Below are 16,696 nucleotides of genomic sequence, written 5' to 3'. Positions count from 1 at the left end.
TTCATTTCCCATTCTTAGTCAGCATTGTACTTGAAAATACCAATACTATGTACAGTGTGTGTGTGCCTGTGTGTGTGATTTCATCTCCAATGCACCTGAAATAAAAGTTTCAGTGGAATTCACAATTACCGCAGGTACTACGTCTAACTCATTAAAAGTTAAGACAACAGAAGCTCCATTCATCGTGATGTATTGACGATTAAAACCCTTTTGTTTTGTGCCTTTACTGTACTGTATATGTTCTGGCATAGTAAATCTCTAACTTCCATGAAGAGAACCATTACGTGAGACGGAACATGCTAGCCACCACATGACATCCTCGTGACTGACCTTTTACCTCAAGCTCAGCAAACAACTTGTACAACTTTGTTAAATATTCACTCCTAGGAGTCCCTAGCCTGTCATATGACCTATGGTTATCAACACGTAATAAATCCTTCCCTCAATCCTTCTCAAGGAACACCAGACAAGCAAGGGCTAACATCTTCTTGCAGATCTAAACATTACAACGTTTGAAAGTTTGTCTAGTGTTTTAGCTAGGTAGTGTATTATCATTAATACCATGCTAGAAATTTGTAATACATTACACCTTCTTTTGATCTTTTCAGACAACACACGTCAAGATGAAGCTCCTGGTTTTTGTTCTTTCCGTCGCCATGGCATCGGCCATGGATCCTGAGTGGGAGGCCTTCAAACTCACACATGGTATCTATGCCGTCCCCGGATATATGGGTTACATTTGATATTTGTTTCCCTGTAAATATATCAGTTGTAACTTCTGGTGCCGGGTTTCTTTTGGGTGTCTGAGCTGTGGGTTTGTGTATCTGTTTGTCAGGACAGAATAGGTTGATAGTGCGGGTGGGGAAGGATTGTCAGGGATCTAGGATTCACGAAGCAATGAATTGCGTACTTCTCTGACGTCTGAAATCTCCAATTTCCTGTTCTGTAGGCAAGCAATATAAGAGACCAGAAGAGGAAAATGCGAGGCACGCCATCTTTCAGGACAACAACCAGATGATCAAGGAACACAACCAGCAGGCAGCCATGGGCAGGAGGTCCTACTTCATGGGCATGAATCAGTTTGGAGATCTGGTATATCATCACTTGTATCTATCTCGTACAGTATAATCTTGTTACAGACATAGATGGTATTCTGTACAATAGGAAATTACGTAAAAGTCATTACAATAAATGATGATTAAACATCATTTGTTTGTTTGTTTGTTTGTTTGTCTGTCTGTCTGTCTGTCTGTCTGTCTGTCGGTCGGTCGGTCGGTCGGTCGGTCGGTCGGTCGGTCGGTCGGTCGGTCGGTTGGTTGGTTGGTTGGTTGGTTGGTTGGTTGGTTGGTTGGTTGGTTGGTTGGTTGGTTGGTTGGTTGGGAGGATGAGAATCAAGTCCCTATTTACAGTAAAAATGTCTTTCTGTAGGCACACAGTGAGTATCTGGAGTTTGTCGTCGGTCCCGGCCTGCTGCCGCTGAACCAGTCTCAGCCCTCCGAGAATGTCTTCGAAAGCACCCCGGGGCTCCAGGTTGACGACACCGTGGACTGGAGGCAGAAGGGTGCCGTAACGCCCGTCGGGAATGAAGGACAATGCGGATCTCCCTGGGCCTTCAGCGCTGTAAGTATACAGGAGGATTTTGTAACATTGGTGTTTGTTTTTGGGGGGCACTGGTTTTGGGGGACTGTACATACATGTATCTGCATCTCGTCTTGAGTAATTAGGATGGGAAATGAGTGGGCAGAGATATATATATCGATGGGGTTTAGGTCACTGACAGGGTTGTGGCCCGGTATGTCATGGCTGGTAAGATGTGGTTTTCTATATCATAAACCATAGCGGATTACAACCGTACTGGCAATATTCCATTTTATGATGTAATTCAATCGGGTATTTTCTCATAATCATACGAAACAGTTCCCATACATTCACTGATACACAAAAAACAATTCACGAACGTATGATGTTTCCTATTTCTTCTTTTCAATCTTTTGCTAACATTCAACAATCAGAATGAAAATATATATATAATCTTCAATTGCTTTTTCTTGTCCCTTGCAGACCGGCGCTCTGGAAGGTGCACACTTCCTGAAGACGGGTAAGCTGGTGTCTCTTAGCGAACAGAACCTGATAGACTGTTCCCGTAAATACGGTAACCAGGGGTGCTCTGGTGGGTTCATGGACCAGTCCTTCAAATACATCAAGAAGAACGGTGGTATCGACACAGAAGAGTGCTACCCCTACTTGGGAAAGGTACATAGATTAAGTCTCAAACTTGAAACATCTAAGCAACACAGATGTTCGAATTTTGTGAACCGTTTACGCAGTCATCTTTACAAAGTGCTACACAGTGTTTCACAGTCTGTAGATGTCTTCCTAATAAAAGTAAGGCGTCATATTTCCGGATTGGCACTTATTTGCAATGGTGTAGGCTTCTTTGTAAAGACATGACCAAAACAAATGATTTTCTGTATCGTCCTAAAAAAATGTTACATAATGTCGCTTTAAGAAACATGCCATCACTATTGTCATCTGCACAGATGCCTGCTATTTGCATGCATATAGCAGAGTGAATGGTGTTTGTACATATTTGTATATAGTGTGTTTTTCTGTGTACCTGTCCTGTCTTGGTTTTTTAACTTATTGTAAAAATCAGTTACGCAATTCAGGGATGCATGCAGCATTCCCTGCTTTTGTATGATTTTGTTGATTGAATAATAAACTGTAATGCTGCAAGAGACTTTTTGATGATTCCATATCTCCATTGTGTGAAACGATAGATCTAAAACAATGTGTACATGTGTTTGTTGGCAGGACTCGACTTGCCGGTTCAAGCCCAAGTGCATCGGAGCCACTCTGTCCAGGTACACGGACATCAAACGTGGAGACGAGATGGCCCTGATGCAGGCTGTCGGCACAGTCGGACCGGTTTCCGTGGCCAACGACGCCAGTCACAGCTCCTTCCAGTTCTACAAGAGTGGTGAGACTTATGTAGTAATTCATTACTTCTGGGTCGGAAGCATTATTTGGGAGGCGCCAGTTTACGGAGTTTGTATGTACATGTATTTTTTTTCAGCAGCAGCAAAGATTGGCCCGGGTAACATCCGTATTTGCCACGCTCCGTCAAAACCTGTTATAGCACAGTGGAGCAAATACGGATGGTACCCAGACTAGCAAGGGTTGGAAGTGAGTGGGTGGAGATTAGGTTCCGGTTGATTGACAAGGTTGTGACCCGGTGTGCCATGGGTGGTAGGATGTTTTCGAGGTCGCCAAGAATTTGTACTGTGTAACCATGGTATGAAACGTAAACAGTACAGTGTGCTGCCATGGAATCGAAACCAGAACCTTTAGATTCTAGGTCAATAACAGTAATGAGGAGACCACCTAAATGAACCGTACTGAACCTCTACTGTTGACAGGTATTTATGATGAACCGGAGTGCAGCTCTAAGAATCTGGACCACGCAATGTTGGCGGTAGGCTATGGTTCCATGGACGGCAAGGACTACTGGATAGTTAAGAACAGGTAAGAGAGAGGACAGAGGCATTCATTATATGAGACATGTTTCCATCTTTGCACCAGATTCAGAGGCTAAATATCTGTGTAGCAGGTCGTAGTATATATATATACGCAAATGGTGTACTAGTTTTACTTCACATGCTGAATATCGAAGAAGTTTTATCTGTTGTGCAAATTTCCAACAGTTGATTGTCTAACGAATATAGGTCAAATAGTTTAGAGATTGTGAACATCAATGTCAGTCATCAAACCTGGTATAAACAAGGACGAATCGGGGTACAGGGACCCGTAGGGCCAGATACTAGTCTACGACATATTATTAGGCAGGTAAACAACATGACTTTTCTGTTAGACGCTGGTTATATTTAACATGTTTTCTGGGATTTTCAGCTGGGGGACAACGTGGGGTGATATGGGATACATTAAGATGTCCCGTAACAAGAACAACCAGTGCGGCATCGCCACCCTGGCTAGCTACCCTGTGGTCTGATGGAAACTCGTGGATTTTTGTTGTTGTGATTTCTAAGAGTCAAGTTGAAGTCTTACGGCTTGGCGATCCTCTGAAGCAAAATAACGAGGACAGCTATATTCCCTTGGGACTGTTGTTTTCATCTTATATTGCTGTATGTAATATGAACCATAGATATCATGGGTTGTACAACTCTCGTGTAGTTCACATGTACATAGATTGTAAGGACTATTACAAAATAAAACAATAAAAGATGTTGAAAAATGTTGAGTGTTTTATTCTGCCCCGCTATCATGCATTAAATAGTATGTTAACATGTATGATTGTGATCCTACTGTTGTACAATACCCAAGATGTGTTTAAAGACACCTAGCTACAGGTGAAACCTTAAAAAGGATCGTGATGTAAAATGCAGGTTCTTGCCTAAATGTATCATGCGTAGAAAACCTTTAGAAATTCCTGTCCATGACATAGATATCAGCAAAGGCTTGAAAATCATGATAAAGTATATTTATCACTACTCATATCAAATGACTATAGCATCTTCTTTGTTTAAAAAAATTACCTTGCGATTGCAAATAACATACTATGATGAATTTATTGAAAGTGAACAATGTAATATATATATGCATGTGAGTCCTGGAGAAGCACCAAAGAGACAGTGCAAATGTTAGACACGTTCCAGCGTAGATGCCTCAGAACTATACTAGGCATCTCCTGGCGTGACCACGTATCAAATGAGGAGCTCATGCAAAGAGCCAAGGTTCCATCTCTCAGTGCGACTGTAATGAAAAGGAGATTGAGCTTTGCTGGACATGTGTGGAGACTCCCTGATCTCAGAACCACAAAAACAGCTCTAACATGGAAGCCAGAAGGCACACGCCCGAGAGGGCGGCCTAGAGTCACTTTGCGGAAAACACTACAAAATGATGGGGTAAAACTTGGACTTAACTCACTTAAGGATATGGCAGTAGTGGCGCAAGACCGAAACCTTTGGAGACAAAAAGTCAGACAAGGAGTCGACCTATGCAACAAGGTTGCGGGAGGATCTAAGGTAAGGTCTAAGGTAAGAAACAATGTAATATATATTGTGTGACAAGAACACAGTTGCCCTTGGTCGCTTTCTTTATATAACGACCACAGATGAGTCGGCACAATGATATCAAAGAACAGATAGACATGACACAGCTTTGATCCCACTGCCCCCCCCCCCCCCGGACACACTCAATGTGTGACTTAGGTCACTCGCCTTTATGCTAAAATGATGTGATAAAGTACAGCGAGCAAGGTCATATAAGTGATTCAACTGCCTTGAAGCGTTACAATTTTCTCACTCACATGAAAAGTCACGCGCAAAACGCCCACTTCCAGTCATGTGATGCCAAAAGCTTTCCCATTGGCGCCTAGTGCAGGTGTTCTGAAGTGCAAATATATAAAGGTCCCTTGTGACCTGGAGATACCGGCACTTACGGTGTGAGTACAATCGCTGCCTGTCAGGTAAGATGACTGTTTCTGCTGTTTCTGGTCTTCATTTCTCATTCTTAGTCAGAATTGTAGGTGAAAATACCAATACTATCTACAGTGTGTGTGTGCATGTCTCCCTGCTTTGATCTCCAATGTACCTTATGAAATGTTTCAGTGGAATTCACGAGTAAAATAAACTGCAGGTTCTTCGTCTTAATCAGTAAAAGGTTGAGACAATATAGGTTCCGTTCACAGTAATGTGTCGACGATTGAACCCCTTTTGTTTTCTGCCTTTACTGTACATGTACTGGCAAGGTAAAATCTCAATGCCATAAAGAGAACCATTACGTGAGACATTTTACGGAACATGTTAGCCACCACATGAGATCCTCGTGACTGACCTTTTACCTCAGCAAACACATTGTACACCTTTGTTAAATATTCACTCCTAGGAGTCCCTAGGCCCCCATATGACCTATGGTTATCAACACGTATAAAATCATTCCCTCACCTTCTAATTCTCAAGGAACACCAAACAAGCAGAACTAAACATTACAACGTTTCAGTACATGTCTAGTGTTTTCATTTCAGAGTCTAGCTACTGTATTACCATTTTTACCATGTTAGAAATTGATAATACATATATATTCGTTTTATCATTTCAGACAACACACGTCAAGATGAAGCTACTGATTCTCGTTCTTTTCGTCACCATGGCGACGGCCATGGACCCTGAGTGGGAGGCTTTCAAACTCACACATGGTATCTATACCGTCCCTGGATATATGGGTTACATTTGATATTTGTTTCCCTGTAAATACATCGGCTGTTAGAAGTATTGCTTTGGGTGGCTGAGTTGTGGGTCAGTGTGTGTATCTCATCTGCTTGTCCGGACAGAATAGGTTGATACGGTTGTATGTGGGTGGAAAGAGTGACAGGTAGCATAACATAAGGTCAAAGCTCTCAGAATCTATCCAGGAGTCAACAGTAACTGGATGTCGACATGGGAAGCAGAGAGTTACCATACTTCCCAGGAGTCTGAGATCCCCTCTTTCTTGTTCTATAGGCAAGCAATACAGCAGTCCAGAAGAGGAAAACGCAAGACAGGCCATCTTTCAAGACAACAACCAGATGATCAAGGAACACAACCAGGAGGCAGCCATGGGCAGGAGGTCCTACTTCATGGGCATGAATCAGTTTGGAGATCTGGTATGTCATCACTTCAATTTATCTCGTACAAATTTAAGTTTATTATGCGCGTACAAGGCTGCAGATGTAGGTGGCATCCACTGCTTTTTCTGTACAATAGAAAATTAGGTAAACTTCACTACAATAAACGATGATCAAACATGGTTTGTTTGTTTGTTGGTTGGTTGGTTGGTTGGTTGGTTGGTTGGTTGGTTGGTTGGTTGGTTGGTTGGTTGGTTGGTTGGTTGGTTGGTTGGTTGGTTGGTTGGTTGGTTGGTTGGCTGGGAGGATGGGAATCAAGTCACTACTTACAGTAACAATGTCTTCCCTTAGGCACACAGTGAGTATCTGGAGTTTGTCGTCGGTCCCGGCCTGCTGCCGCTGAACCAGTCTCAGCCCTCCGAGAATGTCTTCGAAAGCACCCCGGGGATCCAGGTTGATGACACCGTGGACTGGAGGCAGAAGGGCGCCGTAACGCCCGTCAAAGACCAGAAAAAGTGCGGGTCTTGCTGGGCCTTCAGCACTGTGAGTATACGAGGGGATTTCGTAATATCCACGGTGACTTCCGGGACAGAAGTATTGTTTTGGGCGACGCTGGTTTAGAGAGATCGTATGAATCTCGTCCTGAATAATGAGGAATGGAATCGAGTGGAGAACATTAGGTTTCAGTTGATTGACATCATTGTGACCCTCTATGCCCCATGTCGTAGAATGTGGTCGCCAGGAATGTACTGTGCAATCATGGTAGAAACATGATGTAATAGGTGTAATATTGGTGTAATAGTGGAGTAAGTTACATCATAAAACCGTCCACTGATGTAAATCGCGTATTTCCCCAAAGACACACAATACAGCAACGTCTCAATACATTCCCAAAACCCCGCAAAATTTCCTTTTTTATGATTTATTTTTATACTTTTTCGTCTGTAGACCGGCTCCCTGGAAGGTGCGCACTTCCTGAAGACGGGTACGCTGGTGTCTCTCAGCGAACAGGACCTGATGGACTGTTCCAGAAGATTCGGTAACAAGGGCTGCGAGGGTGGCCTCATGGACCAGGCCTTCCGGTACATCAAGGCCAACGGCGGCATCGACACAGAAGAGTGCTACCCCTACAAGGCAATGGTACGTAGGCTAAATATTCAAATAACATCTCAAAAACTACTATGATAAAACACACACACACACGCGTGCATACACACACACACACACATGATGTCTGCTACAGCACCAGTTACCATGGTGACAGACGTCTAGTCCAGGTCTTTGACCTTGCCATCATTACTGTCGTCTGCACAGAGATCTCTAGCCGATTCCATATCTATTCTATGCTAACAGGGTGTGTGTTTTCACAGGATGAGAGGATGTGTAACTACCAGTCTAGCTGCAGCGGAGCCACTCTGTCCAGCTACACGGACATCAGAGCTGGGGACGAGATGGCCCTGATGCAGGCTGTCGGCACAGTCGGACCGGTTTCCGTGGCTATCGACGCCAGTCACAAATCCCTCAGGTTCTACAAGAGTGGTGAGCTTTGTATAGCCTGAGTGTCAGCCTTGTTAGCTTTTGTCCGCTACCCAAGGTCCGCTCCCCGTTGGCGGGGAGCGGACCTTGGGTAGCGGACAAAAGCTAACAAGGCTGACACTCAGGCTAAGCTTTGTATACTCACTATCATTACTTTCGAGACAGAAATACAGTTTTGGGCGGCGCTGGTTTAGGGAGTTTTATGCATGTCTGTCCACAGCAGGGTTTCAGTAGTGACAAAGTTAAGTTGTAACCCGGTAAGCTATAAGTGATAGGGTGTGATTTTCGAGGTCGTCAGGAATATACTGTGTAATCATGGTATAAAACATAACTGATAGGGCCTGCCATGGAGTTGAAACCAGAATTTCAGATTCTAAGTCAAAACCACAAGAAACCTTTGCCACCTTGCTGAACTTAAATGAAACTCTACTGTTGTCAGGTATCTACGATGAGCCGGAGTGCAGCTCCAGGAAGCTGGACCACGGAGTGCTGGCGGTGGGCTACGGCACCATGGACAACATGGACTACTGGCTAGTCAAGAACAGGTACGAGAGACAGATCCATGATACGCATCCATGATAGTGAACATGTCTCCACCCTTGTACCAGATTTGTAGGCTAAATAAATGTGTATAGACGGAAATTGTGTACTAGTTTTATAATTACCTCGAAATTAATATCGAAGAAATTTTATCTATATCTGCTGTAAAATACCGACAAAATTCCAAACAGTTGATGATTAATGATGGTCTAGAGGGCCGTGGCATGCGCAGCGCTGATGACAGCTTTCCTGAACATGGACCCCGAGAAGGAACTTATAAGTTTTACGGAGTACAAATTAATATGTGTTTATTCCTTAGATTTTGTGACAAAAACATCTATCACATAACGAGAGATTACTTGAAACGCAGTCAAACTTGTCACTTTCACTAACAGACATAATATTAATTCGAAAGTAGTTTAGAAGATGATTAACATCAAAATTTGCATGTGGACAAGGGACCTTGTGTGACTTGCATGCAGAAGACTTACGTAAGGTGGCAGGTGCTAACCTATACACATACAATTAGGTAGGCATAACAACATGATTTTTCTATTTGACGCTGGTTAACACATGTTTTCTGTGATTTTCAGCTGGGGGTCTGCATGGGGTGATATGGGATACGTCAAGATGTCCCGTAACAAGAACAACCAGTGCGGCATCGCCACCAAGGCCAGCTACCCTGTGGTCTGATGGAAAAGAGAGAACCGAGGACAGCTACATTTCACATTATAATTCCTGAGTTTACATAATTTATATGATAGCCGCAGATGCCATACGTTGCACCTGGCACAATTGTCGTGCAATACAGTTTTAGCTACATAAAAAGGGATTTTATAAAATAAAACAATAAAGATTGTGAATCAACGTCTTGGGTGTTGCCTGTATTGATTCAGAGCATGTTTTAAAATTCTGCTACCTTGCATTACAGTATGATAACATAATCGATGTTGATCAGTGTTGTTGCACAAGATTGCAATACTAACACACTATGATTAGTTCACTCAAACTGAACAATGTAATATTGTATGCACATCCCGTCAAAGGAAATTCGTTGTCCCCGGTCGCTTTCTTTATATAACGACCACACTATAGTCAGAGCCTGCACAATAATATCAAAGATAACATAGATATAACACAACTTAGACCCCCCCCCCACATACACACACACACGTTGTGCTCGTACCATAATGTCACCGCTAAAAGTGCAAGTCATTACAAAAATTCAACATCATGTACCTAAAACTAACAATGGCGTAGACTGGTCATGTTAAATAGTTACAGAAATTCCTTAGTACACGTAAGAAAAGAGGAAGGGGCGTTGCAACTGATGTTTGACGCTCATTGGTCACCTCGATTCACGTGGTGAGAAACAGACGTCGCTTATTGGCTGTTGCCTGCAGTTAGATCGGGTCGAAGAGGTTATTGCCTCATAAAAGCAGCCCCGCGACCCCACACTTTCTTCTAACTTGGCAGGAGGGACTTGCAACAGGTGTGTCGCGTGACTACCAAAAAGGTACGTTAAACGTTTCTAAACCTTTGTGTGCCATTTAGACACCATTGTCATACCTCAACAATCGCAGCCATACGACCTGGAAACATTCCATATGGGTCTAGATTAAGACAATACAGTTCAGGGAAGTTATTACGAGCATATTCCTTGTTCTACGTGCCTTTCAGTACAGAAAGTAGGTGTGTGAATATGCATCATAGAAATGCCTCAGTTACTGAGCTTAGTTCATTTTAAAAAACAGTTTGAATTAGGGATATTTTTCTATATCCAGAGCCCATATGTTTCTATCAAAGTCCCAATGCAGCAATGTATATGATACCATATGTGAAGTTGATTGAAGGGTAAAAGTAGCTCCAAATCGACCGGTTTGTTCTGTGTCAGAATGGGGCAGTCTTGGGTTAACACCTGAAGTCACGAGGCAGTCTTGTGGTGGGTTAGACACACAGTCAATGTTTGTCCAATCAGCCACTGCAAACCTACCTTTGGCCACCGAAAATTGCTAACGCGTTACGTATAGTCATGATGATGTAACACATTCAGAAGATTCGGTATATATAAAGGCCTTCTGAATTTGGTTTATACTGCCTTTAATGTCTCAGAGCTGATCCGTAGAATTTTCAACAAAGGGATTACATGATCTGTGGTATTTCTTGGGTGCAATACTGTTCAATGTGTATTTAGGTTATAAATGCAGCTTCATGAATAATATACAGCTGACGGTTGCTAGATTACTACGAAAAGATTCATACTTTATGCTCATCCATCCATTTTACGCCAAAAAGTAGTTGCTCAAGCAAATGTATATGATTTTAGAAACGGTCAGACGTTTCAGCTAGTATACAATTATAGCTTTCGTCATCAGTGACTATTGATCCATACCGTAACATGACAAAATCAGCAAAATGTTAACGTATTACACCACATATTTGCCTGCTCGGGGCAATGTGAACCTGTCTTGATTTTAGCCATATATCCTTCACATTCAAAAAAGCACATCAAGCAAATTTGCAAATAACATGTCGTATCTACCCTTTTGACCCTTTATCTATCGCCTACACAAACAACAAGTGACAGATGACTTGTATAACCAAAATGGTGCGATTAGAAACCTTCGGACCTGATGGTATTGTTAGGCGGTGACAAAGACATCTGCTTCTCATGTGATTTCCATTATTTGAAGAGAAAATGAATTTCACGTCTCGTGATGTTATTGCCAACGTTTCAAACATTGTCGTCATGAACGCATGAAGACCCCGTGATTGCGCAAAGATTAATACAAAGTTAATATTACATTTAATCAAGTGAAAAATACCAATGTGCTTCTCAGTAACCTTAAAGTGTCATCGGCTTCTTGACTTATTGAAGTGACTTCTGCACCTGTGAATGTAGAGCTATTTGTCTCTTTTTTCCAGCTGCTGAAATCAAGATGAAGCTTTTGATTGTTCTTGTTTGCGTCGCCGTGGCAACAGCCACAGATAACGAATGGGAGGCCTTCAAACTTCTCCATGGTACGAGAATTTCTTTTGTTATACGTTTCTATGATTGTGTTTGGGAATGCTTCCTCTACAACCTCTTGCTCGATATCTTTTGAAGTCTAATCACAGATTACAAAAGTATCGTCAAGCATGAGCATCATTTTTTTGAAAGTATTTACAAAAACATTACCGTTTTATTGAAGGAAGGTTTGGAGACTTTAACGATAACAGATAACTCTTTAACGTTGTGTGTTTAACACTGTCATATTAGCTACAGAACTGGGACGTTTTCCACAAGATTCACATAGCTTTTATAGTTGAATGTAAAACAAATGTATTTTCGTCGACAGGCAAACAATACAATGAATACGAGGATACTGCCAGACATGCAATCTTCTTGGAGAACAGCAAGATCGTGAAGCAGCACAACGAGGAGGCGGCCATGGGCAAACACACCTTCTTCATGCGCATGAACAAGTTTGGCGATATGGTGAGTGATACGTTTCCGTTCACTGCCATTGTAATGTCATTACCGTAATGTTAGACCATATATACAAGGAATAGTCCTTGCCACACCTTTCGATGCATAGGTGCCCACCTCCGTTCCTAATGCCCTTTGGTGACACAGTTGTGTAAGCACTACAGCGGGGTACGGGTAGCTGTAGCTGGTAGCTGTATAGCAAGGAGGAAATGCAGAAGTATATGTCAAGTCAGAAAACGTAAACAGCAAACATGCCAGGACAACACAGATCATCACAAAAAACACAAACAAAATGATAACTGTTTACAGCTAGATGAAATCTCTTTGATCCTCCTCCTCAGACAAACGAAGAGTTCCAGATGCTGGTGATCGGCTCAGGTCTGCTGCAGTCCAACAGGACCCAGCAAGCCGAGGGGGGAGTGTTCACGAGCGTACCGGGGCTGAAGGTGAACGACACCGTGGACTGGAGGCAGCAGGGCGCGGTGACGCCAGTCAAGAACCAGGAACAGTGTGGGTCCTGCTGGGCGTTTAGCACGGTCAGTACTACGATGATTCTGAGAGCCATGTCACTATATTTTGATGGCACAGAAATACGAAAATCAACACATGCGTATGTATCCAGCAAAATGTGACAAGGGTTTTTCCTACTCTGAGCACATTGCTGCACTAGATTGCAACACAGTAGGGAGGGTGTCATCCGTTTTGTAACGGGCCCGGGGCTCCTTGCACTCGCTATAACGACATTCTGGTATACAAAAACGGACGGATCCCAGGCTAGCAACACAAATTGCAAAAAGAATCTCTCTCTCCCTGTCTTAGACCGGGTCTCTGGAAGGTCAGCACTTCCTGAAGTCAGGCAAGCTGGTGTCTCTCAGCGAACAGAACCTGGTGGACTGTTCTCGCAAGGAGGGTAACAAGGGCTGCAAGGGCGGTCTCATGGACCAGGCTTTCAAGTATATCAAGACCAACGGCGGCATCGACACTGAGGAGTGCTACCCCTACAAAGGAAGGGTAAGCTAAAAAAAAAGACATATCATCATGCTTCATAATTTTCACCACCGCATTTCAGTGCTCAGCACTTGAGTCTTTTCATTGTGCTAGAGGAAAATGTAAGCCAGTGTTGTGGACTGTCGCACCGAAAGAACTTCACGGAAGTCTGAACTCTCCGATTTTTCTTCACATCTCTGGCCACATTCCACTACAGGACGAGCCCAGGTGCGAGTACAAGTCCAGCTGCAGTGGAGCCACCCTGACCAGCTACGTGGATGTCAAGACCGGAGACGAGGACGCCCTCAAGCAGGCCTCCGCCACCATCGGGCCCATCTCTGTCGGCATCGACGCTAGCCACCCCTCCTTCCAGCTGTATGACCACGGTACGATGATGGCATACCATTGAATATGTTTAACAGTGAACATTAATCCATATGATATCACATAGTAAGATTCTAACACATCTCTGAGCTGTAGAACGTTTATTCAACTGTGCCCTTCAATACCATCAAGTTGTATTAAACTAGGTTGTCTTGTGTGGAACAATTAAACTGTTTTCCACGTACTTCCCAAAGTTTTCTACTTCCCAAAAATTGGACTCGTGGAATTTTTGACCGGATCAGTCAGTCTTTTTTTTTTCAGATATCTGACCAAATGGCCTATGACACGTGACTATGGACGTGTGACGTCAGCAATGGGTTAAAGGTTGTTGTTAGTCTGTATCGGCTCCCGTCCCTGTTGGTGCGCTCTGCTGTAAATAACTTCCTTTAATTACACCTCTCACGATGCTGACTTGCCTTTCAGGTGTTTACCACGAGAAGAGGTGCAGCTCTAAGAAGCTGGATCACGGTGTGCTGGTGGTGGGATATGGTACTCACACAACCAAGGACTACTGGCTCGTCAAGAACAGGTCAGTATCAGATAGATATCTACTAAGTTCATATTGAATACATGTATGATGGTTTTTTTTTGCGAAAATAGTGATTTCATAGACCTTGCTAAAATCTCCATTGCTCGCAGTGATGTAGATGGTTGATTTAGATCTCTTCAATCTCTTCAACTTGATTAGACAATGTAACAGCGATTACAATGCGTAGCCTCAATAAGCATACAACCACGCTCTTTCTCCCTCTAGCCGTCCCCTTTCAAGCAATAAGCAAAGCCAACATTTAAACTAAGACTGCTCTGTTTTTTTTACCACAGTTGGGGCAAGGAGTGGGGCATGGAAGGCTACATCATGATGTCCAGGAACAAGGATAACCAGTGCGGCATCGCAACTCAGGCCAGCTACCCTGTTGTCTGATGCAACGAATCCTGTATCGTTCACCTGTAACAGTAATATTAGGCCGGTCGATATGGACACTGTAGTTGGACGTTGTATTTACTTCCGTGTCAATTGGCATTACGAAGGGCTTCATGTTTAACATTTTAATAGAACCTTTTACTTTACTGTACCCACACCGTAGTAAGAGAAAACTTGCCTTGCACGTTATGGGGATGGAATAGTACTTTATGTACAGTAGCTCAGGAGCTGCATGCTTTTAAAGTTACGTGTTCAGCTGTTGTAGATATCCTCCAAGCCTCTCCGAGAAAGTACAATGTTCCGTGAAATACACATTATTACTTGTTCAACCAATAAACAAAACATTATACTATTGTATACTGTGTATGTACATTTACTTATACCGCATCATATTAGCAGTAAAGGTAACCCACACAATTTTAAAACATTTTGATAACAAGGTAGAAAATCTAGCTATCATCGAAAATTCATGACCCTAGCATGTCCAGGTCATGAGATATCAAAACCGCTGCAGTACCATATCAAGCCGCCGGGAGGCCCAAAATGTACCCATTTGAGGGACTACCGACCAAATATCAAGACAATCCATTCAAGCACATGTGATAGACTTACCAGATTATCAGTTGCCACCAGTGCATTCTTAAGGTTTACTCGGGTGAACATAAATCTAAAGTGAGACAGTACTTCATTCAAATACGTTGTAGTTGGATGAGTTTCAATGTAGCATATGTCCCTCTAGAACGACATATTATATTTTATATTAAATACACGAAAATAGCATTTGCAATTACAACATTAGAAATCACGTAACACTGTCGACTTCATTCTGAAATATGGACCCTCCCATGTCTGATATCCCTGCATGTGAAAGTTCATAGTTCACCTAAGTGAAGAAACAGGTTAGGCATACATACAATGCACAAGTGGGTGTGTATGACGTCTTCAGTACTTTTGATGTGAAAAATCCAATCAATCAAGAAATTTGACACGTTCAAGAGTCTAAACTTTTAAACGTCACCAGCCATTGGCAAAAACTCAGCCGCAGGTTGAATTTTAGTGCATGATGCTTTGTAAAGCTTCGAATCCAGAATTTGTGTAGAGCGTAGAGAGCATTACTGGTATCACCGTCAAAGGAACGGGCGTGCTATAAAAGTTCAAGAATAATTAAATCGCAGACATCATGAGAGACCGTCAACATTTTACTATAAACGTTCCAGAGTAAGCCACAAGCAGAAGTTTCGCTGCAGTACCATAACAAGCCACCAGGGCGAGCAAAATCTAATCATTTTGAGGGCTCATCAGGTCCTGCCCACCTCAAAATATCAAGACAGTCTGGCAAGATGATATCTTTGTTCAGAGCTACTCCCATGTCAGAGGTGATACTTTGACATACCAGTAGTCTGGCCCACAATAAGATCACGTGAAAGGACAAGTTGTACTTCATTCCATGCATCCATATCCCGTGCACGTGGATCACTCACTCACTCCGCCCCTCAGCTAGAAGCCGCAGGGGCAGTCTGACAGTCCACAAAAGTCCCCACGTAGCGGATCAGCGCTGAAATATCTCTAAGGTTGCTGTCCAACTTGCGCCTCACAGGTGGGAATATAGTCACTGTACAAATTCTATATCTCTTAGGGTACTTTTAAGTCACTATGGTTAATTAAAATTACTCATAGCGCATGGCGGAGAAACGTCTAGAAATCCACGTGCCAGCATGGCTGCTAACTCTGTTTGAAAAGACTACAACAGTTTTATTGACAGAGGCTTAAAAGTTCTATCACTGAATGCGTCTTCTGGGTTTTAACTGTAACGCGTTACGCTACTAAAATCTATGGCAAGTGGATGGAAAAAATACACCTAAAGTTACTTGTCAAGGTGGGAGCGATTGGTGGGGGGAAGGGGGGGATAAGTACATGTGATGGACGTGACCAGATTATCAGTTACCGTCGGTGCATTCTTCATGTTTATTCGAGTGAACGACATAAATCTAAAGTTAAGAGTGTACTTCACTCAAATACGTTGTAGTTGGATGAGTTTCAATGTAGCTGATTGCATAGGTCCCTCCAGAACGGCACATAATTTTTTTTTCTAAATACACAAAAATAGGAATTTTACAAATGACACCATCAGAGATCATGTGACACTGTCGTCTTCATTCTGAAATGCGGCCCCTCCCATGCCAGATATCCGTGTGTGTGAAAGTTCATAGTTTACCTGAGTGAAAGAAACAGGTTT

At 42.9% G+C, this 16,696-nt stretch overlaps 2 protein-coding genes across 3 annotated transcripts; both read left to right on the top strand.

Moving 5' to 3' along the window:
* The first annotated feature begins 608 nt into the window (after positions 1 to 608).
* On the top strand, positions 609 to 9,565 carry LOC109469283 (cathepsin L1-like). Of its 2 annotated transcripts, XM_019767785.1 has the most exons (8): positions 5,397 to 5,485; positions 6,118 to 6,214; positions 6,519 to 6,661; positions 6,974 to 7,165; positions 7,571 to 7,762; positions 7,993 to 8,161; positions 8,598 to 8,703; positions 9,292 to 9,565. In XM_019767785.1, the coding sequence occupies exons 2-8, from the start codon at positions 6,133 to 6,135 to the stop codon at positions 9,389 to 9,391; spliced, it is 984 nt and encodes a 327-aa protein (XP_019623344.1). In that variant the 5' UTR covers positions 5,397 to 5,485; positions 6,118 to 6,132; the 3' UTR covers positions 9,392 to 9,565. The 2 variants fall into 2 exon arrangements, with proteins under 2 accessions (XP_019623345.1, XP_019623344.1); XM_019767786.1 differs by lacking the exons at positions 5,397 to 5,485; positions 6,118 to 6,214 and adding an exon at positions 609 to 705.
* Positions 9,566 to 10,093: 528 nt separating this feature from the next.
* Positions 10,094 to 14,817, top strand: LOC109469281 (cathepsin L1-like). The gene is made up of 8 exons (XM_019767784.1): positions 10,094 to 10,214; positions 11,624 to 11,719; positions 12,037 to 12,176; positions 12,509 to 12,703; positions 12,987 to 13,178; positions 13,372 to 13,540; positions 13,962 to 14,067; positions 14,361 to 14,817. The coding sequence occupies exons 2-8, from the start codon at positions 11,638 to 11,640 to the stop codon at positions 14,458 to 14,460; spliced, it is 984 nt and encodes a 327-aa protein (XP_019623343.1). The 5' UTR covers positions 10,094 to 10,214; positions 11,624 to 11,637; the 3' UTR covers positions 14,461 to 14,817.
* The last annotated feature ends 1,879 nt before the right edge of the window (positions 14,818 to 16,696 follow it).

The sequence above is a fragment of the Branchiostoma belcheri genome, unplaced genomic scaffold (assembly GCF_001625305.1).
Source record: "Branchiostoma belcheri isolate BF01 breed outbred unplaced genomic scaffold, Haploidv18h27 scaffold20, whole genome shotgun sequence".
NCBI lineage: Eukaryota > Metazoa > Chordata > Leptocardii > Amphioxiformes > Branchiostomatidae > Branchiostoma > Branchiostoma belcheri.
This window is presented reverse-complemented; position numbering and strand designations above follow the sequence as displayed.